The following is a 25,028-nucleotide window of genomic DNA, read 5'->3' as shown; positions in this document are numbered from 1 at the left end:
CCAGTTTATGTAACAGTATAACTTGCTGTATAATGAAATAATAGCACCTTATTATTCTCTTTTGATTGACAATAGCCGGGGAAATGAGACTTCTAATTATCTCCTCACAGGTCCCTATTTTATGGTTCCTGCTTCATCACTGCTCAAAGGAAGGCACTGCCAGGAGTTTCAGATGACAGCTTGCTGTGTTGGCACTTATTATTCAGATGCTAATGGGATAAATTCTTTGGCTTTTATATTGGGAGCAGATTTAACCTGTCTTCCTTAGATTTCACTCATAATCTTATTCACAAGTTCTTTTTAGCTTGTTTGAGAAGTCTGTAATTTTAGAAGCCCTACCTGCTGAATCACAACGCTGAGGAACATGAGTTGATTAACAGAGATCATGTTAAGAACTATCTCACTTTCATTTTAGTGTGTTAAGTCTAAAGAAGACACAACCTTACAGCTATCTGGAGCGCCCTGACATTGCTGTAAACAATAAGGCCAGTAATAGCCATATCCGAATAGAAATTTTTAAAAATCAATTATTTGAGTCTTCAGAATCTCTGGCTGAAATTAATGGGTAGGGGAAGCTGGTGATCATTACTTGAAATGGCCTAAAATATATTTTACTGTGTGGCTGACACTTCTCTGGGGTTTTCTACTGCCATTTCTACTGCCATTTGTTAAAAGGTAAACTGAGGTACGTTAAAATTTTCAAGAGCTTATTTGAACAAACATCTGTTTGAATCGGGCAGTCTCAAACTGACAGTGGGGAGGAGTGTGCCTTGGACAGGAGCTAGGGGAGAGGCTTTTAAAGGGCAGACGTGGAAGCAATGCAAGGAAATTATTTGATTGGTTAGGGCTTAAGCAGTTACCTATATAGGAAAGCCTCATTGGCTGTTTGTGATTGATTGTTCTTAAATTTTGTTTTCTTGGATGTGAGTGCGTTCACAGTGACTCTGGTTTAGGACTGGTTTGCTTACGTAGGCTACGGAAGCATTAGAGCCCTCCCAGTCTAATGACCTCCTGTTTAATTACTTTAACACCTCCTTTTCCCCATTCATAGTACTGGCCACTTTTGTGTGTTTGGCCATTTTTTGCACATGGTGTTTTCTCTGCCTGGAATGCCTCACCTCTTCCACCTGGGGCCCTCTTACTCACCCTTCAGGGCTCCTAGGGCGAGTCTCCCGTGACACCCCACTGTCCTCGTGGGAGATTTATGTTTCCCCTTCTGTGGTATCTCATTGCACTGGCACATTGGGTTTTTCTTTTGTTTAATCTGTTGTTCTTCACACTGTCTATTTTGGGACTTATTTTTTTCATTGGCTGCAAAACCTTAATAACCATCTTAATATCATCAGCCCCTTTTATGGCATCACAGGGAAATAATGACTTTTAAATATAAACATTACTTTCTGTTAGGAAGCAGAGACCGTTATGATCATTCTCTGGTAATACCTAGTTTCTTTTATCCTGACATCTTCATTCCACAAACTTTAATTGGTTTATTTATAAACTTTATTACAGCTTACAAATATTCATGTTAGTGTAAATTAAAGCAAAGATAGCTTAAATACTGCTTTTAATTGTATCTATGATGCCATTAATTATAAGATGCACTATTATGTACTATCAAAAAAGGAGAAAAAAATGCTAATTAAACTCTGACACAGTGCTAAGATACTACTGATTCTGAAATACATTCAGAATGCATCTTAACCTGCACTTTAGAGAAGTTAAAATGTACAAAAATGTTCATCCTTAAATCAGTGAAATATAGTAATGCTATACCTTCTAAGAAGGATTAACAACTCTGTCAAGGAACGAAATGAAAGACTGGTTGCCGTTGGTTTTCCTTTCCTTCATTTGCCTTTTGGTAGATGTGCTAATGAGCAGCAAAGACCACAGATGCATAGATGCATAGATGCATAGCTGGAAGAGGGAGGAGTGGACAGAGGGTCTGGGAACTCAACAGATTTCATAATCTGCTCTCATAGTGCTAAACATAACCTACAAATAAAGTAAGAATTGTAAGTAGAGAATTGATTAGTCATATTTATTCATAAGAATTATGAATACGTATCAGATTACGTTTGAAAAACTTTGTATTACAGGACATTTTATGGGAAATAGCACAGGCTGCCCTGCATAGGGATTGGAGCTAAAACTAACATTGGACGCATGTTGAGAAATGAGTTTTGTCTTGCTTCAAAATCTGGTCTGATCGCTAGGTGTAAAGGTTAATTGTAACAGCACGAAGATTAGTTGCATTTGACTTAGTTCAGCGAATGTGTGAGTCCTCATGTGTCAGGTGGAGATAACGGAGCCCTGGTGATGGCGTGGTTCTTCTGAAGGTTTTTGCTAGCTTTGAGAAGCTGCGCTTTGACAGCTTGCTGATCACTTCGTAGTAACACTGAGGTCGTAGAGAACTATCTGCACGGCACGCTAACTTTCCTACTTTTAGCTAATGTGTAGTGGAACAAGCAATGGACTCAGAGCCAAGAGACCTGTAGTCTAGTCTCACCTCAACCTCTAGCAACAAGTAACTGTTTAAATCTTAACTATCCATTGGGCCTTGAGTTCTTTTGATGTTGAGTTCTTTTTGACGATGAGGTTGGAAATAATAATTCAGTCTTTTTCTCTTCATGGACTCAGTCTGTTACTTTTATACTGTTAAAACCAACAAGTTGACCTCTGAGTTGTAAAGGCTTTTTCAAAAAACGTGTATAAAATGTCATAGAACTGGAGATGAAGAGGGAGAGAATATTCATCCGCCTCCCTGCTCCTCCCTTCTACTTATTTTCAGAAACAAAGCAGCGTAACTTTCTGCTCTTTCCCTTCTTGAGAACATTCTCTTTGTAATGAGGGTAATTGATGTGACAACCTCAAGCAGATCAATTTAATTGCTTTAATTTTTCTAATTTTTAAGTGTACAAATAATTAAAAGATCAGAAACATACATGTTTCAAACCTCAAAATTAACTTATGTTTCTGGCCTTATTTCTACAACTCACTGTGCCTCCCCTCACTCATTTAGCTCCAGCCAGATTCACTTTGCCATCTTTGAGCATGTCAGGCAAGCTGTGGCCTCAGGGTCTTTGCCCCTGAGGTTCCTTTTCAAGCAGAAAGTCACAGAGCATGTTCCCTCACTTCCTACTCATACCCCTCCTCAGAGTCGGTATCCTGAGCTACCTCACCTCTCCTGGTCTCCTTCCCTGCTTTAGTTTTCTTCTTAGCACTTCTCGTGGTCTAACATGCTGTGTATTTTACTTATTGATCTTGTATGTTTTCTGTCTTGTGAAGAGTGTAAGCTCCATTAGGCAGGATTTTCAGCCCTGTATCCCCAGTTCCTAGAACAGTTTGAGGTGTGTGGAAGGTGCATGGTAATGCTTGGTGAGTTAATAAACCTGTCGTGGCATTTGAGGTTATTTTCCTTATAGATATACCGGAGAGAGAGGTTGCGTTATGAGGTGTTGTATATAGGATTAAGTTGTTTTTTGTACAGATCACAAATAGTTCTACTTTAAAATTTAAATCAATGTTTAGATAAAACAGAGTGAAAGAGTCCAGATATATTATAAAAATTAGTCACTAGGATTAAGTGTCACAACTGAATGCAGTCAGTGGAGATTTTCCTGGCAAGTGAGCAAAAACAAACAAAGAACAGTCTGGATTTATTCTTTCATTTTCTTTGATGCAAATCTCTTTATTGGAACATTTCATTCCGTGTCTATGTATGATAGAGGAATTAAATTAATGAGGTCTCACAATGTGTTCCAGGTCAAATATTATATGCAAGTAAGTCACCCCGGATTTTTTTATTCTATTAGAATTTTAAAATTAAAATGATTATTAAAATTTTATTTATATACAGTCAAAAACTAGAGAACTGTACTTTCTCTGTTAAGGTTACCAGAAATACGGGGATCCAAAGCATTATTGTTCTTTTTTAAGAGCAGTGGTTGCTGGAGCCAGTGTCCAGCTGATTGCTAAATACTCAGGAAATTAGTAAGCCAGGTGTTAGCTTGAAGTTGGCCGCGGTGGGGTATTTACAGCATGGAATTGGCAAATGCTAGAAATCAGGGCTTCCCTCACCCTTATCTCTTTGGGCCAGGGGTTCACAGTGTAAGTTTGCTAGTGTTTATCACCTTATAATGTCACTGGTACTCCCTTACATTCTGACATGCTGCCTTTAAGGGCATAGAAAGAGGTGAAGTTATAATCAGGCCCATGGACATATGCCCAGGATATTAAAACCATCCTTTATCTGCGTTCTGGCAGGGAAAAGGGGAGGAAAAGAGCCATACTTTGTCATCTTTGTATGCTCCCTCCCTTTGGCCCAGCTCATTTCCGAGAGTGTGTGTGTGGGCGGAGGAGTGGTGATGGGCAAGTTCAGATGAAAACCTTCTGGGCATTTGCAACTCAACTGTAAGTGTTATTGATTAACTGGCCTGACAGTCTTTGGAGTGTTTTTTCCCCCCGCTTGAGAATCACTGTCTGCCTTTATAAGGAATGCCGCAGAAACAGAATTCAGTTTGTATTTGATTTAGAACTGGACCGTATGCTTCATTAAGTGAGGGACACCTATATGGAGTCTGTTGTGGTTTGTTCTTTACATTAAAAAAAAAGTTCTAAGATTGTGTTTCTGTTCAAACCGGGTATGGTGACCTTAGAAGTAATTTTGTAAGACATCCAAAGTCTTAAAAATTAATTGGAAAGAAACTTAGAACACTCAAATGACGATGGTTAAGTTTGTGTGCCTGTGTGTATGTTTAGTTTTGGGGGTAACTATTTTAGTGGAGCAGACAATAGCACAACGAATGGTGTTAAAGTTCAAGTTAGAATCAGTTATTTCATGACTTCTTTGTGCTGGGGCCTAGGGTAAATTTTGAAAATAAAGGGGATGAATTAACTATTTTTTCTACATACCTAAAGTGCAAAAACTGTTGTTGAAGGAGAAGTATATAACTGTTATTAGCAGAAGAGATTAAATACGATGGTTTCCAGGTGAGAATGATCAATGGGGAAAATGGAGAGAAGTAGGAAGAAGGGAGTGAAACATTTTCTCTAGATTTTTGAAGGGTAAGGAGGTCTTTGCCAGGGGCAGGAAACCTCAGTTGTCCAGTGTTTATTTACTGTCTGTCAGGCCCACATGATGCATTCTATGTGTGTTATCTCATTGAATCTCCCGTTATTATAGTCCACACTTTGTGGACTCAGATGTTAAATAAATTTCTCGAATATCTCAAAGTTAAACAGCTAATAAGAGACAACACTACGATTTGGACTAGGTCTGTGTGATCCCAAAGCTCGTGTTCTTAATCACCGACTATTCTGAAGGGCACTCAAGGCAGTGGGAAAACTGTGAACAAAGACACAACTATAGAAGTGCCCGCTGTCCTCACACAATGATGAGCAGCCCTCTAGACTAGAGCTGAGAAGGTAGCCTGAGAACCTAGTATCTGACACAGCCCCTGCCAAGCCAGGATACGCTCTTCAGTCACTGATTTATTTGATCAATGTTATTGAGCGCCTACTGTGGGCCAGAAATTTTTCTTGGTGCTGGAGATTCAGAAGTGAGCACATGGCCTTGCCTTCAAAACCTGAATCTAGTACTGATACCCAGGTTTTCAGTTATGAGTTCTTGCTTTGCACGTTTGCCCAGAAAATACTTCATAACTTGGTCTTCAGATAAATTTCTTCCTTTTGGAATTATTTTATAGTTTTATAACTATATTTAAGTGTATATACTATATACACACACTATATATATATGTAGTTTCCTATGTCTATTCTGGAATTAATTTTAGTGGGTGGTATGAGCCAGGGAATTGATACCATCTTTTTCTTCAATTTTCTTCTAAGTAGGAGGCCCCTTCATTTTCCCTGTTGAACTATTACTGCTTTGATATACTAGGTTGCTTATAATTTCAGTGTCGCAGCTATTCACTTAAAAAGTGCATTGTGCATGCTGTTAAAATTCTTTATAAAGTTTATAAACAAGCAAAATGGATTTGTGAATAAATGAACCAAAATGCAAAGGTCAGTTTCTTTTAACTAATATGTGGCTGGTGCTATTCCTTCCCTCTTCTCAACCTTCCCCTTATGTCAACTTATCCTTTTCTGATAGAACCAGAATATCATTTGGGGTCTACCCCAGCCTGTTTTCAGTTTTCTAATCTGAGTTAATCTGCCATTTTTGCTCACAAATTCCCCGTCCTAACTTCCTTTTTTAAAAAGCTTTGAAATGTAGTACAGACTTGATGTAAGCATTTATATGATATAAAGGCAAACACAGAAAAAGTTAATGGTTTCCTTCTCTCTTTTTCATTTGCATTCTGCTAAGGTAATTGCTTTTAACATGCTACACCTCTTTCTATGTTCATTTCTGGTAACTCTTGATGAAGAGAAATGTTCTATGTGAGAGAAGTATGAAAATACTAATAGAATTGGGAATTGGGACGTGGACAAATTCTTAAATGTAATGCTGATTTATAAAAGTCTTACCCTAAGCTTTGAAGAACAATGTTTTCTGAGTTCTCCAGAATGTATTTCCATGGAGGAAACCCCCTATGCTTTGTTCTGTAAGGTGGAGGGAGTTGCATTCTCCATTTGCTGTCTTGAGAATCCTGTTGTAAGTCACTTTCTCTAGCTTCTTAAAAAAAAAACTTTTAAATCTACTCAGTCTAATTTGCATAAATTACTCAATATTTTGGGAGGAAAGAATGCTAGATAGTGTTCCACAAACTATCTGCTTTTAATTTTTACTTGAAACTGAAATAACCTATTATTTTAGTGATTCTTTGGTGTATTCCAACGTGGTGTTTAAAGATTGTTGGCCAACATCTTTGGAGTGGGGCACATTGCCTGGGAAGTGTTCTTTTCTTTCCATTTGCCAAACTGGTTTTTCTTTTTTGAGGAAGATTAGCCCTGAGCTAACTGCTGCCAATCCCCCTCTTTTTGCTGAGGAAGACTGGCCCTGAGCTAACATCCGTGTCCGTCTTCTTCTACTTTATATGTGGGATGCCTACCACAGCATGGCTTGACAAGCAGTGCCATGTCTACACCCGGGATCCGAACCGGCGAAACCCCAGGCCCCCGAGAAGCGGAACGTGTGCACTTAACCACTGCGCCACTGGGCCAGCCCCCTAGCTAAACTCTTTTATTTTACTTTTTTTTTGATAATATAAGCACAGGGTACTATATACATAGATATAAAAGATTAACAGGTAAAACTAATGCTCCCTTCTATTTTTGTGTTGCAGCTAACAGTTTTCCTCTTTGGGTGGGGTGGGGGGGGCGGGGTGGGGATTAGATCTCAGAGCGCTCGCCTGTGGCCTAGTGGAGATCATTTGTTGGTGTCAAAGTTCGAAGTCCCTCTTGAATTCTATAGAAGCCCACAGTGCCCACGAGATAAAAATGTTCACCTACTTTTACTTTAGTAAGATTCCTGCAGTGTGGGTTTGCCTCTTGATATGGTGGACTGCGTATGTGTAATCAGAATTAGTTCATGGTACGTGCATGGTTCTTTTGAATTTAAATCTATGTGTTTTCTTCTTGAAAAAGAAAAGGTTGAACAAAAAGACTTCTGTTTTATTCATAAGTCCTTTGATCACATAGTAGTGTGCTGTGTCATCAGTATCAATTTAACAAGGCAGTAAATGTGCTTAGTAAACTTTGAAACTCTAAGTAAATGTCAGTTGTTTTGTCCTTACAAACTAGAGGTCTCAGAGAACATCAGTCTGTGGTTTGACTGTATCCCAATTTAGCTTCATTTGGACTTATTTTGATTGTAAATATTGGTATGTCTCTTGAGGATTTAAACAAATCCTGTTTAACTTAAAGAAGAAAAAGAAAAGGTCTCTGATTGTCGTTATTTATTCATGGTATTATTACGTGTGAAGCCCACAAATCTTTGAAGCGCCACCCATGCCCCAAACAGTTCTCACCAGACTAACCAAACCCAAGAAGAAGGGCTAGAGAAGGTATTAAAAAGGGAGTATTTACTGGCATGTCGAACTTCTTTTGCCCTCCTTCTCTTGCTGGCCAGTGAAAGGGATTCTATGCTTTGAGGTGGGTGGAAATGGATTGAGTTGGCAAGTGAGCCGAAGGAGAACAGGTAGGCCCTCTGTTTGTTTTAGAAACACGTGCCCAGCTTATCTGGATTCTGCCTTCAGAAAACATTCTGAACCGACTTTTCAAGTGTGAGCACTGTTGTGGCCTAGCTGTCAACATGTCAAGACCCATGTGATGGACTCTGTTTGTAGTACTTTATGATGAACCCTTAGGGTTATGACATTACATCTACGGTTTGCTAGGTACCGATTGATTTTCTTGATTGACAGGAAGCCCACTTTATTGTGGCCCAGGTCAGCAGGGCAAGGGACAGTCGATGGAGCAGTTTGAACTCTGTCAGCAGCTTGAGAGGTGTCATGTGCCAAGATGAAGAACTCAGCTTCCTTCCTTTGGGTTATAGTGAGAATGTGTTTATTAAGAACAAGAAAGAAAGTATTTCTTGGTATATCCTTCTTTTATATCAAGAAAGACTCAACACTTTGTCAGAGTTCACCTTCCTTCTCTATTCCCCCTACTTGTTACACAATAGAAGCTTACTAGTTATAAAATACAAAATGTGCTTTTTTCTTAACTAACATGCATTTCCAGCATGTGTGGATTCCTGTGAGAATTTATTGGGGCATTTTGTTTTAGTGGCATAGTTTTTATATCAGGATTACCGAACTTGGATAGACCCATTGCTATTGCATCATGGGAGGTAATGCTCTTAGGTGGAAATTTATTTAACCCATTCAGAATCTATTTGCACAATAACTAGATATATGCCCAGGTTTGTAGAACTCAATGGCGTCTTACATGGATTTCTTTGTTTCCTAAATAGGTACTAAATGTAAACACCCATTTAGCTTAAAAAGGTTTAAACTATTTTCAAAGAAAATATTTCCAGACTCTTTAATTATGTAGTTGTACTTCTGTGGACCATCTCCAGGTTCTTTAGTTTTTTTGTGAGTTATAATGATCGGAACACCATTTAGCTGTTTTAGGGCAAGATGATTGGTTTTTCTTGCTGTCTTTTCTATTGTCCTTCCTAGAACATTTTGTGTAATAGTCATTTAAGAGAAGTACTCAGGGCTCCAGGACCCAGAAAGGGCCATTGTGTTTTATGGGGGTGTTATTTCATTCTGTGAGGGATTGTATTGAGTATAGAACCATTTGTCCCTAGCAAACTGGAGGGAGTCACTTGATTATTAGAAGGAGTAGCTGGAGTCAATTTATTATAAATGGATTTGAAGTCAGAGTTGGAAGAGCAACTCAACAAATATTTATTCAGTGCTTTCTATGCAGATGAGGAGTACAGCAAAGGAGACTGAGGAGTGGCCAGTCAGATAGGAGGAGAACCAAGAAGTGAAGGAAGAACTTGATTCAAGAAGGATGTGGGGCTGACCCCATGGCTGAATGGTTAAAGTCACGCGCTCCACTTCAGCGGCCCAGGGTTTCGCTGGTTTGAATCCTGGGTGTGGACATGGCACTACTCGTCAGGCCATGCTGAGCTGACGTCCCACATGCCACAACTTGAAGGACCCACAACTAAAATATACAACTATGTACTGGGAAGATTTGGGGAGAAAAAAGCAGCCAAAAAAAAAAAGAAGATTGGCAACAGTTGTTAGCTCAGGTGCCAATCTTTAAAAAAAAAAAAATAAGGATCTTTATTTAAAAAAAAAAGGATGCAAGAAGTGATCTATTCTGTTATGCTACTGAGATATGTTGGGCAAGATGAGAATTGAGATTTAGCTGTTGAATTTTATAATAAGAGGTCATCAATCACCCTGACAGTAGTTATTTCTAGGAGGTGATGAGATGAAAACCGCATTAAAGTGAGTTTTGCTGAAGACTGAGAGAGAGAGATGGGGTAGAAGCTGACGATGATGTAGGGTAGGTGACCATCTCATTTATCATCCAAACCAGGACACTTTGCCAAGGGAAGGGGGTGCACCTGGGGTATAGCGAATGGTCACTCTTCACTGAGAGAGCTTTTTTGGGGAAGTATCTATTTATGTCTACTCTTTGTTTACTTTCTCTGAAGCAATTTCTTGTATATGACTTACCAGTTCTTAGTCCATTGGTAATTCGGCTATTTTTAATAGACTTTGGTATGGAGTGTTTGTTCAGAGCTTTTTAATAGTTCTGCTTTGTCCACATGCAATTTAATTCCTCAAAGAATGAATTGGCTTGACAGTTTTGATTTCCCTGTGCACACTTAAAAAAAAATTCTGCTCTTAAATACGGAAGTTTGTGCAACATGAAAATGAAATTCAATGTCCTAGAGTTTTCACTATTTAATTGAAATATATTTAGGGATGAGAGATTCATAATAATGGTCTTTGGTCTCCTGACAAAATAACAATTATTTATAATGAGTGGCATGTGTTTTGGCTAATATTGATTTTATCTGAGTTCCAGTTTTTTTAAATGGAGATCATAAACCCTTGATAACTTACTAATGAATTTCAGTAATTTTTTTCTGCTGTAAATTGTCTTTTATTTCAGTGTATTTTCATTTAAGAGTACTAGTCTTCAATCCTTTTTTGATCTCATACTATATCAGTTAAAGAAAAAAGCAACCATTTATTTATAAAAATTGCAAATAACTATTATGTGATATGTATATAAATTTTTCAGAAAACAATTAAAAAAGATTAATAGACTGTTGACACAGATAAAGGTGGAATGAACAGTATTTTTCAGTAGTCTTGCTCTTTATGGTGGCTTTCTGCTGTCATTAGCTCAAGGCACCGTACCAGCCGTTGTGAACTCTGGTTACCCATTAGACTCTCTTATGATGCTTTTTAAAAAGTGATGATGCACAGGCCCTACTGCAGGCACGTTAAATCAGAATCTCTAGGAAGGTGAGTGACTTTTCTCTTCTTTTTTTTTTTAATCTGTGATTCTGATATATACCTTGAGGTTGAGATCCACTGTTTCATAACTGAAGGATAGATTTATCATTTGTGATAATTATTGTAAATCCAAAGTTCATATCTTCTTATAATCTTCCTTGCTTCCTCCTGCACCCCCTTCCTTCCTTTCTCTCTTTCCCTCCCTCCTCTTCTCCCTCCCGCCACTAAGTTCTTGTCAGAGCTGGTTAGATTGTATCTGAAGCTTGTTGAGAGCCAGTTTTAGAAGTGATCAGTTCTGCCATTTGCTCGTATGATTGTGCTTTGGCAGAATTTGTGTTATCTTTAATATGTGTTGAAGAATATTTTCAAACTACTCAGCCATTTGGTGAAGATTAGTTTATGTAAAAATCTGTAATTTTACTTTACTGGGCATAGGTAAACTGCAAGTCATCCTAATTTGCTGAAGGGGAAATGAGTACGGATGCACTGCCCATGCCATTGTGTGGTGCTCACACTTTCTCCTTAGGAGATCTCAGGTATAATAGATAACCCATGGCCATCTACTGCAAGGACAAGCGAGGTACTGGTGCTCGTCTGTGTATTAAATATCATTGTCTTAATTTCTTTTTCTTTTTAATTAAAAAACCCCACCTAAACCTTTTACTCCTGAGTTGCATGACTGAGTTTTTGAGATCACTGATTTAAAGATGTGAATAGGGTCCACCTCTGAATAGAATCCAAATAATTTTCATGCTCAGAGATCTGAAATAAAAAGAAATTGATTTTCTGGAGATTTGCTGTTCTGTTGTCCTTGTTTTACTTTCTTAATTAAAAGAATACCTTGATATAATTATAGTTTTCCAAAGATGGAATAGAATTATCTTTGCCTTCTGGTGCAGTGGGTTTTTTTCTTGGCTTTATACCTGAATCCAAACATACTTTGGGGCTCTAATGACAGTTTTGTTCCATGGAGTAATTGCTGAGTGAATACTTCATGGAATGGTTTTCAGTTCTTTTTTTTTTTTTTGCCCCAGGGCTTTAAAAAATTAAGAGACTGCTGACACAAATAATCCATAACCAACCTATAAATCAGAATTGGGGTGAGTTTATTATGACCCAGAGTGAGGATTATAACCTGGGAAGGCCTTAGAAGGCATTCCAGAAAAGCATGGGTTTCAGTACAGGCTTATATCTTTTTAGAACAAAGCACATACATAAAACACACCCAGGATACATTTTCAACAAAATTTCAAAGAGGTATTGAGTTGGCAAATTAGCAGGTCAACATGACCTTGATGTCAGGAAAGGGACTAATCTGGGCATTACTAATAGGGCGTAGGAGGGGAAGGATGCTTTCTTATCTTAAGAGAGTGCATTCTAAGCAGATGTACAGTGTATGTTTGATAGGCCATGAGTCAGGCTTTTTAGTTCAAGCCGAACCAGTTACCCCATATACCTCAATATGTGAAAATCTCTTGTCAAGATTTAATTTTTTTTTTTAAAAAAAAAATTTTTTATATTTACAGAAAAATTGGGAAATAGTAAAGACAGTTCCCATATACTGCCTCCCCCTAGCCCGCACCATGTTCAGTTTTCTCTGTATTGGTATCTTACATTAGTAGGGTGCATTTGTTATAGTTAATGAACCCATATTGATACATTACCATTAGTTACATAGTTTGTTCAGATTTCCTTAGTTTTTACCTAAGGCCTTTTTCTATCCCAGGATCCCATTCAACATACCACGTTACATTTAATTGTCATGTCTCCTTAGGATCTTGTTGGCTGTGGCAATTTCTCAGACTTTTCTTGTTTTTGATGACCTTAGCAATTTTGAGAAGTATTGACCAGGCATATTGTAGCAGGTGCCTCTACTGGAATTTGTCTGATCTTTTTCTCCTGATTAGGCTAGGGTTATGGGATTTTGGGAAGAAGACAGAGTGTTATGTTCATCATCACATCATATCAAGGGTACATCCTATTGACATGATTTATGACTGTTGATGTTGATGTTGATCATCTGGCTGAGGTAGTGTTTGTCAGGTTTCTCCACTGTAGAGCTTTTCCCCCTTTCCATACTGTACTCTTTGGAAGGAAGTTACTATGTGCAGCTCACACCATACTATGTGTAGTCCACAACTATGCTTCCCTTCTTTGGGGTGGAGTATCTACATGATTTATTTGGAATTCTCCTGCCTAGGAGATTTGTTTCTTTCCCCCTATTTTAATAATTAACTCAGTCATTTTATTATATCAGTATTGACTCATGGGTATTTATTTCTGTACTTTAGATTGTAATCCAGTACTTTTTTATTTATCTTGTTACTCAGGTTGTTCCGGTTTTGGCCATTGGGCCATTGGACCTCTTTGAGTTGGCTATTGTTTCCCTTTGACATATTCTCATCAATGTGGGTGTTTTGTTTTTTGGGGAGCACTTCCTTTCTTTCTGGCACTGTCTGATGGTCCAGGCTCATCTTGTATATTTCCTTTCCCAATCACAGAATCAGCCATTTGTCCAAAGAGGCAGGGCTTTTTTTTTTTTTTTTTTTTTATATATATATATATGTATATATAACAGAAGAGAGAGAGCTATATAACAATGACAGAGATGTGGGATGCCCCTCCCACCTTTTTTAGCATCTGAACTTGTGATTTTTAACAGTTCTTAACCTTCAGAGGTCTTCTTCCCTTTTTAGCCCAAGACTGATGATTTGACTTCATTTTTCTTTTCATGTCATGAACTTGGAACTTTGTACTTAATTCAGGATTTCCAGGCATCTTGGAGCATTTTGCTTTTGATACATCCAGGGTCAGATTTTCCATCTGCTTCTGTAACTCAAACCCCTTTGAGAAAGCAATTCAAGGATTTTGACTCAAGAGTTGAGACAGGTCTATATGTTTCTTTGTTCTTTAAAATGGAGTGCATTATACATTTTTTTAGATAATGAAAATGTTGTTACTATTCCACTAGATAGCCTGCCATCTGTTTCTATATTTCTCTTTGAGATTGCCTTAGGACACTTGATTTAAAAATTTGTAGCCTTTGAAGCATAATGAAAAAGTTCTTCGTAGCCTTTTTCTTAATCTTTTTGTGTTTCCCAGGAATGGCATCAGTGTGACAGCTTGAGAAATACTTGAAATAAGCCTATTAATTTCAGTACTTCCATGGTTCCTGACTCTCTCTCTTTTTCTAAATTCCTGGACATTTAGAGCCAGAGGCAGTGTCCTGTGACTCAGTGCCTGAGAGTGATGTGGAGTGCTACGTGATGAAATGTCTGCATTGAGAGATTCCCATAAGCTATTTAGGAAGAATAGGTGGTTCTCGATGCTACTTTTTGTGCAACCTGCTATGGATTAGTAATCATGAGGGCTGGGAGTGTAAAATAAATGCCAAACTGACTTCATCTAGTTATAATTCCAGAGGAGACTAGATTAGAAGAGGAAAGAATACCAGATCCTATTAGAAAACTAAACTAGATTAGGAAAAAAAAATCAGATCCTATTGCCTAAATAACTTTATTTTTTTATTAAAGATTGGCACCTGGGCTAACAACTGTTGCCAATCTTCCTCCCCTTTTTTTTTTTTTTTTCAAAGATTGGCAGCTGGGCTAACAACTGTTGCCAATCTTTTTTTTTTTTCCCCTGCTTTATCTCCCCAAGCCCCGCCCCCATACACAGTTGTATATCTTAGTTGTACATCCTTCTAGTTGTGGGATGTGGGACACCGTCTCAACGTGGCCTAACGAGCAGTGCTATGTCCGCGCCCAGGATCCGAACCTTGGGCCGCCGCAGCAGAGCGCGCGAACTTAACCACTCGGCCACGGAGCCGGCCCCTAAATAAATTTATATATAGAACCAGCTTAACATAAATGTTATGTATAGAAATAGCTGAGTTAGTTAATTATCATTAATAACATCATTAGTAAATCATAACTGTACTGCATATTTTCATACTGCTTCATTCTTTTCAAAAGTGCTTTCACTGATATTACCTTAATGAAAGTATTGGTTTAGAGGATCGATCATGTGGATAATAATGTGCTTTCCTTTTATCAGATTGCTCTTTGAGCCACAAAACTACTGAGTTCTATATCGGAGATTCAGTGACAGAAAGCAGTTTTATTCATTCATTTAAACATGTACAATATGGTTGAAAGCTTCCTTTAGCAGTCCAGACCTTGTCAAAGATAAATGGAGTGTTGGTTTATCTAAATTATTAGCTCCTTGCCATGAACATCTTATTGAGCACTTACCATGTGCCAGCTATGAATCCCTTATGCTGATGCTCCGTCTGTGTTGAATGAGTGAGTGAGTGAAAGTTTTCCTTCCTGCGCTTTGATGCTTGTCTGCTCTTCTTTAAAGTCATCTGCAATTCCTATCTAGATTGTATTTACCTTAACTCAGCCTGGACTATGATCATTTTATTAATTAAAATTTGGTTTTGGGGCCCGCCTCATGGCTGAGTGGTTAAGTTCGCGAGCTCCGCTTCCATGGCCCAGGGTTTTGCCAGTTTGGATCCTGGACGTGGACCTACCACACATCAAGCCATGTTGAGGCGGTATCCCACATAGAAGAAGTAGAAGGACCTACAACTAGAATATACAACTGTGTACTCGGGGGCTTTGGGGAGAAGAAGAAGAAAAAGATTGGCAACAGATGTTAGCTCAGGGCCAATCTTTAAAAAAAAAAAAATTGGATTTCTCTCTAGAATAGTGAAACTTGAAATAATATCAACTTAAACAAAATAGAATTTTTTTTCTCACATAAAAGAAGTCTGGAGGCAGGCAATGGAGTGCTGGAATGGAGGCTCCAAGGAGTCATCAGGGACCCAGGCTCCTTCAGGCTTTTGCTTTTGTTCCTATGATCCTAGGTGGCTGCTGGAATTTCATTCAGTGAATTCATCAATCCTTGCTCCGGATGGCAGGATGGAGGCAGAAAAGAAGCAGAAGGAAAAGCTGCCTCCATTTTAAGGACGCTCCCTAGAAGTAACATATAAAGTTCCTATATACATCTCCTGGGCCAGACCTAGTCTTATGACTACATTTTGCTGCAAAGGAGTCTGGGATATCGAGATTTTTCACCTGGACAGTAATATGCCAAGTAAAACATAAAACAGAAAGCAAAACAAAGCAACAAAAAAAAAAGAAACAAAACAAAAAACCCCTCAGGATTCTGCTGTTAAAAAAGTAGAGGGAGGGGCGAGCCCCATGGCTGAGGGGTTAATCCTGCGCTCTGCTTCAGCAGCCCAGGGTTTCTCAGGTTCGGATCCTGGGCACGGACATGGCACCGCTCATCAGGCCACACTGAGATGGCGTCCCACATGCCACAACTGGAAGGACCCACAACTAAAAATACACAACTATGTACTGGGGGGCTTTGGGGAGAAAAAGAAAAAATAAAATCTTTAAGAAAAAAAAAAGAAGTGGAGAGAGAACATCTTGAGGCAATTACTGGTCCCTGCCACAACCATTCCCTCTAATGCCACCCAAATGAGCATCCTAGATTCCCCTTACCCCTTGAGCAGTGGTTTTGCCAATTCTCAAGCCAGCTGTCACCACCGTCTTACTTGTTTATTCCTACTCCTACTTATACTCCCCAGAATTGGTGGGAAAAATCCTAAAATTATAGGCCTGTAATGTACCTGTTCAAATGTCATGTACCTGTTTGTTAGTTAACCCCAATTGAATTCTTATTTTTAAACTTGGGGATTGTGAGCTCCTGTAATCCGTTTCTTACAGCAGTTTTAAATTTTCCACGTTCCATTCTACTTCTGTATTTTCACTTTGTTTTTGTTTTCTTTCTTATAAATAGGTCAACCATAGTCTACCTTTCCCTCACTTCTGTGTGTCTCTATGGTATGTCTTCGTGTGCCTGTTTTAATCCATAGGATGTAAGCCTGATGAGGGGGCTCCATTTCTCTTGTTCACTGCTGCCTCGAGCAGAGCCTGAGCAAGAGTACTTCATGCACTCTAAGTACCTGTTAGATGAATAAATGGATCATTTTCTTTCTTTCTCTTCCTTCCTTCTTCCTCCTAGAATATAGGATTGTTTCTATATTTAAAATACTTGCTCTTGACTTTGCTACCTCCCCCCCACCCCCGCCGTTTGTCACACTTCACTTTTTATTTTTTAAGAGGCATCTCTCCTCACAGTTTACTAACTCCTTGTTCCCTTTACTATCTTGAGGCTCCCTCTGTGAATTTTCAGATTTGTCTTCCAGATTTTTCCACCCTCATGGGCCTTTTTTCATCGTTGAGTCTCCTCCGCCTCCACGATGGTGAGCAAAACACTACGATCTTGCATTCATCCTCTGTTCTTTTCTCTCTCTGCCCTTTCTTTGCAATATCTTAGCTGCTAGGCTGCTTGTTGACCTTCAGCTGTTATCTCTGTATGGATGATTCCTAAGTATACACACATTGCTTTTACAACTCATTTCTGCATCACTCTTAAAGACTTCCTGGTGCCTCAACTTAAACTCCCCTGTCATCTTAAATAGTAAGTCTAGAATCCATGATGTTAGTATTAGTGTCCCACGTTCATGTCACTAGGGCATTGCTTCTGAAACTTGGCAGTGTAGGAACCCTAATGGCAAAGGAGAGTGGCTTCCTGGGTGTTGTTTTCCGTGCTAGAATGCCCTTTCTTTTATTCTCTCCAACTTCTTTTCCCTTTTAAGATCAAGTTCAAAAAGCTACATTTCACAAAGATTTCTTGGATGACACTAGACCTTACTGACTTTCTAGGCTTTGAACTCCTGCCATACTCATTTATCTGTTGCCTGGCACTCCTCATATACTTGTATTGTATTGTGGAATAAATCGTCTTTATTATAAATGTCTTATCTTGCAGATACCCTGTAATCGTATTCCTCTTTGTACTCTCAGTGCTTGGTATATAATCAGCACTTAATAATGTTTGCTGTGGATGATGGCATCCCCTTTTCATTTCCTTATCTTGTTCCATTTCTGACTCTGAGATAGCTTAAAAAAAACAATTAATTTTTCTTATCACCAAATAAACATTTCTTCTCCATAAATGAAATGGAATGCTTGGTCTGAGCTGAATGACAGATTTTCAACAGCCTGATTGCATTCTGCTTTGCACTATTTACAGTACATTATTAAAAGCTTGGAATGATTGTTGGAGAAGTAACTTTTCTCCATCTTTCTTAGTCTTTTGAGTGTCATCATCTTAAAAACTTGGAATAAAAGAGTCCTGAAAAGAGCCAGTAGGATTTTGTGAAAACACATGACAAAGCTTTGCATTGGGGAGTTGAAGATAGGGTAGGGGCAGAGAGAGAGAAAGAGAGTGAAAGAGAGAATATGAATAAGTGAGAATGAACGTGAAAATACACACCCAGTAGACCCACACCACTTGGTAAATAATGTCAGGATATCAGACCAGCCAGGTAGAAGGGTAGCTGGATCAGAGTAATGGGTATATCATAAGGATGAGAATTCATATCAAGAACATTTCTGCTCCCCACCCCCTACAAAAAGAAGCCTACTCAATTGCTTTTATGATAAATTGTTTTTATAAAAAATTCCTCAGTAATATAGTAATATGATGGACCTACAGAATAAAGTACATCCAGTTAATCTGTGGTGTCGTTTAAAACTAAGGTATGAGAAATTAGCTGTGGTTCAAATTTACCTCTGTGCAGACTGAAAATCTGGCCTGGTAGAGTATGATCCCAGACTCAAATTAGTGGAACAAAAGACTCAGTTCATTTATTTATTTTATTTTACTTTTTTTTTTTTTAATAGGGAATTTGAAGTACTGCCTTGTGATTCTGAATCAGCCTTTGGACAAATATTTTCACCATCTTTGGAGCAAAGGTAGTCTTAATTAGCATTTATATTTCTTTGCTTTCTTACTCTGTTTGGGACTAACCTGACTATTAAATACCCCAGAACCTACCTGTAATACCAAAAAGTGGCATTCGTAATAAGGCGATTTAATTAATGGATTATCAGAAGAATCCATTATTGCGTCTCTGTTAACCTGTTTATATATGTGCTTTCCGCAGCTTGGATCCCCAAGGACAGAATTACAATGCAGCCTCACTCTACTGCATTTCAGAACTACTCTGTGGATGTTAGTCTTGAGTACTCACCAAGTATTTGTTCAAGTGTAAATATTTTTGGCACTGTTCACAGCAAAAAGCATCCCCAAGCCTCGCTTGTCCCGGCATCCAGTAATCAGATATCTGCAGGGTGACTGGATTCGCAAAATTAAGAAGACATGTTACCAGTGTATTAAAATCTCTAGAGATGCTGAGAAATATAGTTAAAAATGGGATCGTTTCCGAGAATTAGTACTTCTATGAGGTTTCTTGTAAGAAACAGGCTTTATTAACTATCTATTTACATTATTCTTTGATTTTTATATGATTAGCTCTCGGCCAAAAAATAATATTAAACATTCACTGTGCTCCTCTATGAAATCTTGATTTTTTTCTAAAGGGCTACTTCTGCTAAGTTATCAGTGTAAGTTTTAGGTCAAATTTGGTAGGCAGAAGAACTCGATTCTCGATGTGTTGATTTATATTCCTGATCCTCTCTTGTCATCTCAGACCTCTGCCTTCTCAGCTTTAAGGTGGTGTGTCTTAGAATGCAAACCTATTAGGCTAATAAGCTCACATCTGTGGACAGAGGTGGTGGTGATACTAGAGGGAATAAATCATCACAGATGGTTTATATAAAGAATTTTTCTTGTTCATTATGAATACGGTGAAACCTCTTAGTATTCTAAGTTTAGCCATCTTTGTTAGCCAACTTAGAATTTCACATTGTAATTGTACTAACATTGCCTTCGAAGTTGGAAACTTACTTAACCACTGACTTTTCTTTGCTAACACTCACTGCTTCCTTACTTGTAATTAGGTAGTGATTTGGGGGCCATAAGGCTGTAAGGTCTTTTTTGTCACTTTATCTCTAGTGCTTAGTGCTGTGTCTGTCACATAATTGCTTAGTAATTACAATAAATGAGAGAGTGATTTAATGTGGTTCATATTGCTAGTAAATACCAAAATAAACCGATTGGGCACACTGTTTTTATCTGAACTTATTATATCAAGTTTTATTATATTGTTAGAGTGTGTGAGCAACTGTGCTTTATTGCAAGCTTTAGAAATCGACAAAATAATCATTGATGGGAATTGTTGGAAACCTTAGATAAGGAAAACTACATCTTAAGGAGTCTCATATTTTGGGGAGTTAAGGGTCCTATTTTGCACATAGTGTGCAATGATGTGGAGTTTTGAGCTCACTGAAGTTCGTCACTTCTTCAGCATTTCTGCGGTGAATTAGGTTGGAAAAAGTCTCATGCCTGATGTATGCCCGCTAATCATTTGATTTGCGTAAAAAGATGAACACTTGGTCAATCTGTGTACATGGAAAGAAGTAAAGGTCTCTAAAGTGTCATGTGTACTGAAATGTTAGATAATTCTCACTTCCAAAATAACTTTTCTTTAGGTTCTTGAAATGTTAAGTTCTTTCATATGTACTTCTAGGATAATTCTTGGCGTTCTGAGGCCATTAACCATTGTAAAAAGCAGATCTGTCAACAAATACTAAGGAAAGGTGGAATGGGTTTTTGTGATGCTCATGAGAGAAGCTCTGACTTCTTTATCTTTGTGATGTCCTGCTTTGTGTGGCTGTTCTTCCATATAAAGGCAATAACATAGGGAAACTTTGAGCCTGAGTTATTGATTTTTAAGAAAAAAGAAAAATCCTAGAGAAAAGCCCTTTATAGGGCAGTATTGGGGGTTTGGGAGGGAAGAGAGCATTGTGGTTTGGGGTTTCAGCAAGTAATGGCTCCAGGCTGCCATGCCTGTTACTCTTCAGCCCATACGTGCGACATTTTATGTAAGTTCTGTTCCGTGCCTGTGAAGATTGGTCAAGAGCAGAAATCAAGGGGTGGAAGCTGGATGGACTGTTCAACCAAAATGCAGGAAAATTTGAAGGCTGCTGCATAGTGTAAGCCTCTCATATAAAATTGATAATTGAACTTCAGCCTCCGCCCAGGACTTCTAAGTAGGTATTTCCTGAGATTGACATTTGTTTCAGTGGAAAGAGTACTTTGAAGTTTCATTTTTTAGTTTTTTCCTGTCATTTTTAATTGGCATGTTATGAAATTTAGTTTAAATGACTAAAGAAAGGATTTAAGGGAGATTAAAATAATAGAAGTTTTTAAATGTGTTTTCCCTTTAATACCTCATGAAGTTGCGGTGATTTTCTTGAGTACAAGTCTTGGAATATATCCCTGTCTGTCTCAGCATTTTGTATACTTGATTTAATCATGGGATATAAAATAAGTACTTAGGCAGGTCGGTAGATAAAAAGACAGAAGTGTAGTTAGTGTCTAACTAACTTTTCGGTAACTATAGAGATTATTGGCATTTGTGAACAGATATTGCCCTCAGACTTCTTAACCTTTTTTTTTGGTCAGACTTTCTCTCCTAGTAAATGTCTTTCTCACTCTGAAATATGTGATAGTGGGAAAAAAAACTGGGATGTTTGGGTTTGAACAGCTCTGCTCTTTTCCTGTTGTAGGTCGCTTTTTCTTAATTTGGCATCCGCTGGGTCCTCAAAGGTAGCAGGAGAGATCTCTGAACTACATAATGTTGAAAAGCAAAAAAGAAATAAGAAACCTAACAGACGTTCATTTACTTGGGATAAGGTTACATAGATGAAACCATATATTAGGTTTCTAGGAGTTTGTCTTAAAGTGTATGCTCGTTTTAACATGAATTCACAGCCTCTGTCTCTTCCATATGATCCACAGAACAGGGGTGACTACGTTAATCAGATTGGGAATTGATGATCAGATTATGTTAGTGTCAGGTGTTTCACTAAGATGTGACACTTTTTTCCTCTAATTAGGAATTGTTTTCCTTCACCTGATTTCTTTCTTTTTCAGTTCTGTGATAACCAACCTTAAGATCACACCAGGGTATGGGCCGTGCACTCTGGTTCATTTCAGCTGGGGCTTAAATCATACTATTTGACAAATCAGGTGGGTCTTATAGGTTAAAGGGAGGCACATGTGGCATTTCATGAATTGAAAGTAAGCAAGGTCTTTGGTTTTATAATATTTTCCACTCCTTTCCATTAGTGATTGATACCTGTTGAGGCCCTTCTGTGTCAGACCTTGGGCTTGAAGCTGGGGAGGAAATTATGGACTCTCAGTTAGGGCTGGAATTAGAGTTCGCAGAGCACGGTGCAGCCTGTTCCTGTTGAAGGCGTGAGGGGCTCTGCGGGCTACGAGTCCCTGTAATGAACTTGCTCTATCCCTGCTTCTTAATCGCTGAAATTCTTGTAGTATTTCATTAATCGAATCTACTTTGCTCATGTCTGTATGCTTTGCTTGCTCTCTTTGAAAAAAAGCACCTTACCTGAATAAAACAGTTTTTAATAGAATCGTGACTTGGTCCACTAATTATACTGATCTTGTGCTGCCATCGGCTTTAAGTTTTACATGAAGTAGAAATCGGCTGCAAAGCACCTTGCTGTGATAGCAGTCTTGTACCCACCCTTTCCTTCATAAATTATGCACCCTATGACTCTGTCAGCCTCTTTTTACCTGCTTATTTGAAGTTAAGCTCAACGAAAGTTATCAAATTTATATCATGTAAAGTTTTTCTTCTTTCCGTTTCTATTCTCATTTCTCTATTCATTGGGACCTCTTTACCTCACCTCTGTGTCCAATCTGTTTATTTCCATTAAAATGGAGAAATTGGATACCTGCAAATTTCAGATGTAGATTGGTTGAATTGATTAGTATGCTTAACATGCTTGGTATCCATCTCTATTTTAATCTTAAATTTTCTGTTTGTATACATTATCCCTGTTAGAGGAATTTCAAGGAAAACGTGGTTTTTGATAATCACCTTGAAATTCTGAAATCACCTCAGGATCATTCCTAAAGCTGACTCTGGAAGGGCTAGTCCTGGTCCATCGTTTTTTTTTTATTTTAAAGAGTGTGTTTCAAATTTAATTTTTTCTCTGGCCTCACCTCCTATTCCCACCCTTTCCTATGTATTTAATGATTGATGTAATTTGTTCTTTCTTTTTTGCCAAAAACAGATGTTTACTTATTCATATTTGCAAACTTCCACTCATCCTTCAAGGTCCAACTCAAATGCCACCTCTTGTGAAGGAAAGCTTCTGGAGCTTGCCCTGGCGGAAATAGATTTTCCCCCTAGTATTTGTATTGTGTTTCTATTACTTGTAAATGTCACCTTATCCCTTCTTGAGGATAAGCTTCTTGAAGATGGATCCAAAGTGCCTGGATGATGGTGTTTTCTTCTTAGTTCCTGTGAGACTAGCCTGGGGGTAGTTGTTGTAGGCCATCCCGGCAATTGCTGAAGGTCAGTGTCTGTCTTTGATGCTTTCTAGATCCTGGAAATTCTCTTGCCCTGATGTGAACTAGTGAGCAGGCAGCAGGCGTGTGTGCTCCTGTGTTTTCGCTCATTCTCTCTCTCCTCCAGATTCCTTTCTGGTCCTCAGACTAGTTTGGGTCCCTTTTCTGCTTCTGCTAAACTTGAACTCATCTTTTTCCCTCTGCTCTATGACTCTCTGATGCTTATTTTAGTGTTTCTTGGTACAACTGATCAGCACTGATATTTTCATTAATCTCTTGTTCTTTCCTCATAGCTCATGTGCAAGGATGTATCTTTTTTTTGCCTCTATAGTCTTATGCCTTTGACAGGTGAGGTAATAACAAAAGTGTGATTGGAATATATCCTCTTTGTCTATTAAGGTGTTATGGTAAGGTGTTTCTTTTATTACATAGAAGGATATAAAACTATGCAGTTAAGCAGTACCTTTGTCTTCTGACGTAGGTGTCTGAAGAGATTTATCGTATATTTTTATTGTAATACTTTTAGAGCTCTTTTCTTTAAAATAATTTCTTTGTGAGAATTATATGTTAACCTTATTTTTGTGAATATAAGTGCTTCAGTTTTTCTATAGATTTCCATCTTTAATTATAGAAATATGTGGGCATTATAAAAAATTTAAAACATCACAGTTTATAATGAAAAAGTATCAGTCCCCAGTAGCGGTTTATTACTCCCTTCCTTATCCTTTTTGTTCTTGTATTTTTTCTTTTTCACTAGTTCCCATGAAATGATTTTAACCATCAGTTAGGATAATAGATGAAATGCTACTATGAAAACCAAAAAATGCCCCTACAATGGTGATCGCCAGGCTCTGTGACTCTGTGTGCTCTGTGGCAGTTAGTGTAGGCGTTGTAACTGCCTGTTTTACTTCATTCTTCATGCCATTTTGATCTGTGTCCTAACTGCTATGTCAGTTTTCAACGTAACCAGAAAATGGCTTCCGAGTTAGTATGGCTACTTTGTGTGTGTGTGTGTGTGTGTGTGTGTGTGTGTGTGTGTAAATATTTACATTTGCTCCATGTTTTATACACATACACTTTTTTGCCTGATATTAAGCCTCAACGAAGGGAGCATCCTGCGAGGTTAATTGGATGAGTATGAGCACGTTATTACAGTTATTCCTTCTAGGGAGGCCGGACAGTAGCCTTTTGCTGTGGTATCCTTAGTGAAACAAAGTAAAAGTGAAAAAACCCAAAGGATCTAGCTCTACACTAACCAGATGGTGGGCTGCTACATAAACCTGGAAAACATCACCCTTTGGGTCAACTATCCAGAGGTAAATTCAGCATTTTGCATTTCTTTTCTTCTAGTTGATGGTGTCCAGCTCTTTAGAAGGTGGTGTATCATTCTCCCAGTCAGAATACCTGGGTCTTAGATGCCCTTCCCTGAAATGCAGACATTGTCGTGTTCAGCAACTCTTCCCAGAAATTTGTTATTGAGAAATAACGATTTCTCCATGGTGGTGTTTCTCCACTTCTGTTGTAATATACAGCTTATTTAAGTAGTTTGAAGGACTTCTGAACGAGCAGGCTTTGGAGAAGCAATCAGAGAAACATGGTGTAGTTCATGTGCATTTTCTCCCACATTGTATAGTGTATGGTACCCTTAAGAATCTGGAAACATTTATTTCTACCCTGGCCCTACTTTACACTCCATAGACTGTTATGTGTTAGATAAGTGTGTGTGTGTGTGTGTGTGTGTGTGTGTGTGTGTGTGTGTGTGTG

At 38.3% G+C, this 25,028-nt stretch overlaps 1 protein-coding gene across 6 annotated transcripts in view; it reads left to right on the top strand.

Moving 5' to 3' along the window:
• Nucleotides 1–25,028, top strand: part of TPK1 (thiamin pyrophosphokinase 1) — a 314,996-nt gene that overhangs the window by 46,530 nt on the left and 243,438 nt on the right. For 4 of the 6 annotated variants that reach the window (XM_046670706.1, XM_046670701.1, XM_046670700.1 and 1 more), the window contains exon 3: nucleotides 18,665–18,736. The exons of the other annotated variants lie outside the window; for them this stretch is intronic. In XM_046670706.1, coding sequence (XP_046526662.1) covers nucleotides 18,665–18,736 — 72 coding nt within the window. The remainder of the gene's footprint in view (nucleotides 1–18,664; nucleotides 18,737–25,028) is intronic. 6 annotated transcript variants of the gene reach the window in all.

This window comes from Equus quagga, chromosome 8, assembly GCF_021613505.1.
Source record: "Equus quagga isolate Etosha38 chromosome 8, UCLA_HA_Equagga_1.0, whole genome shotgun sequence".
Taxonomy (NCBI): domain Eukaryota; kingdom Metazoa; phylum Chordata; class Mammalia; order Perissodactyla; family Equidae; genus Equus; species Equus quagga.
This window is presented reverse-complemented; position numbering and strand designations above follow the sequence as displayed.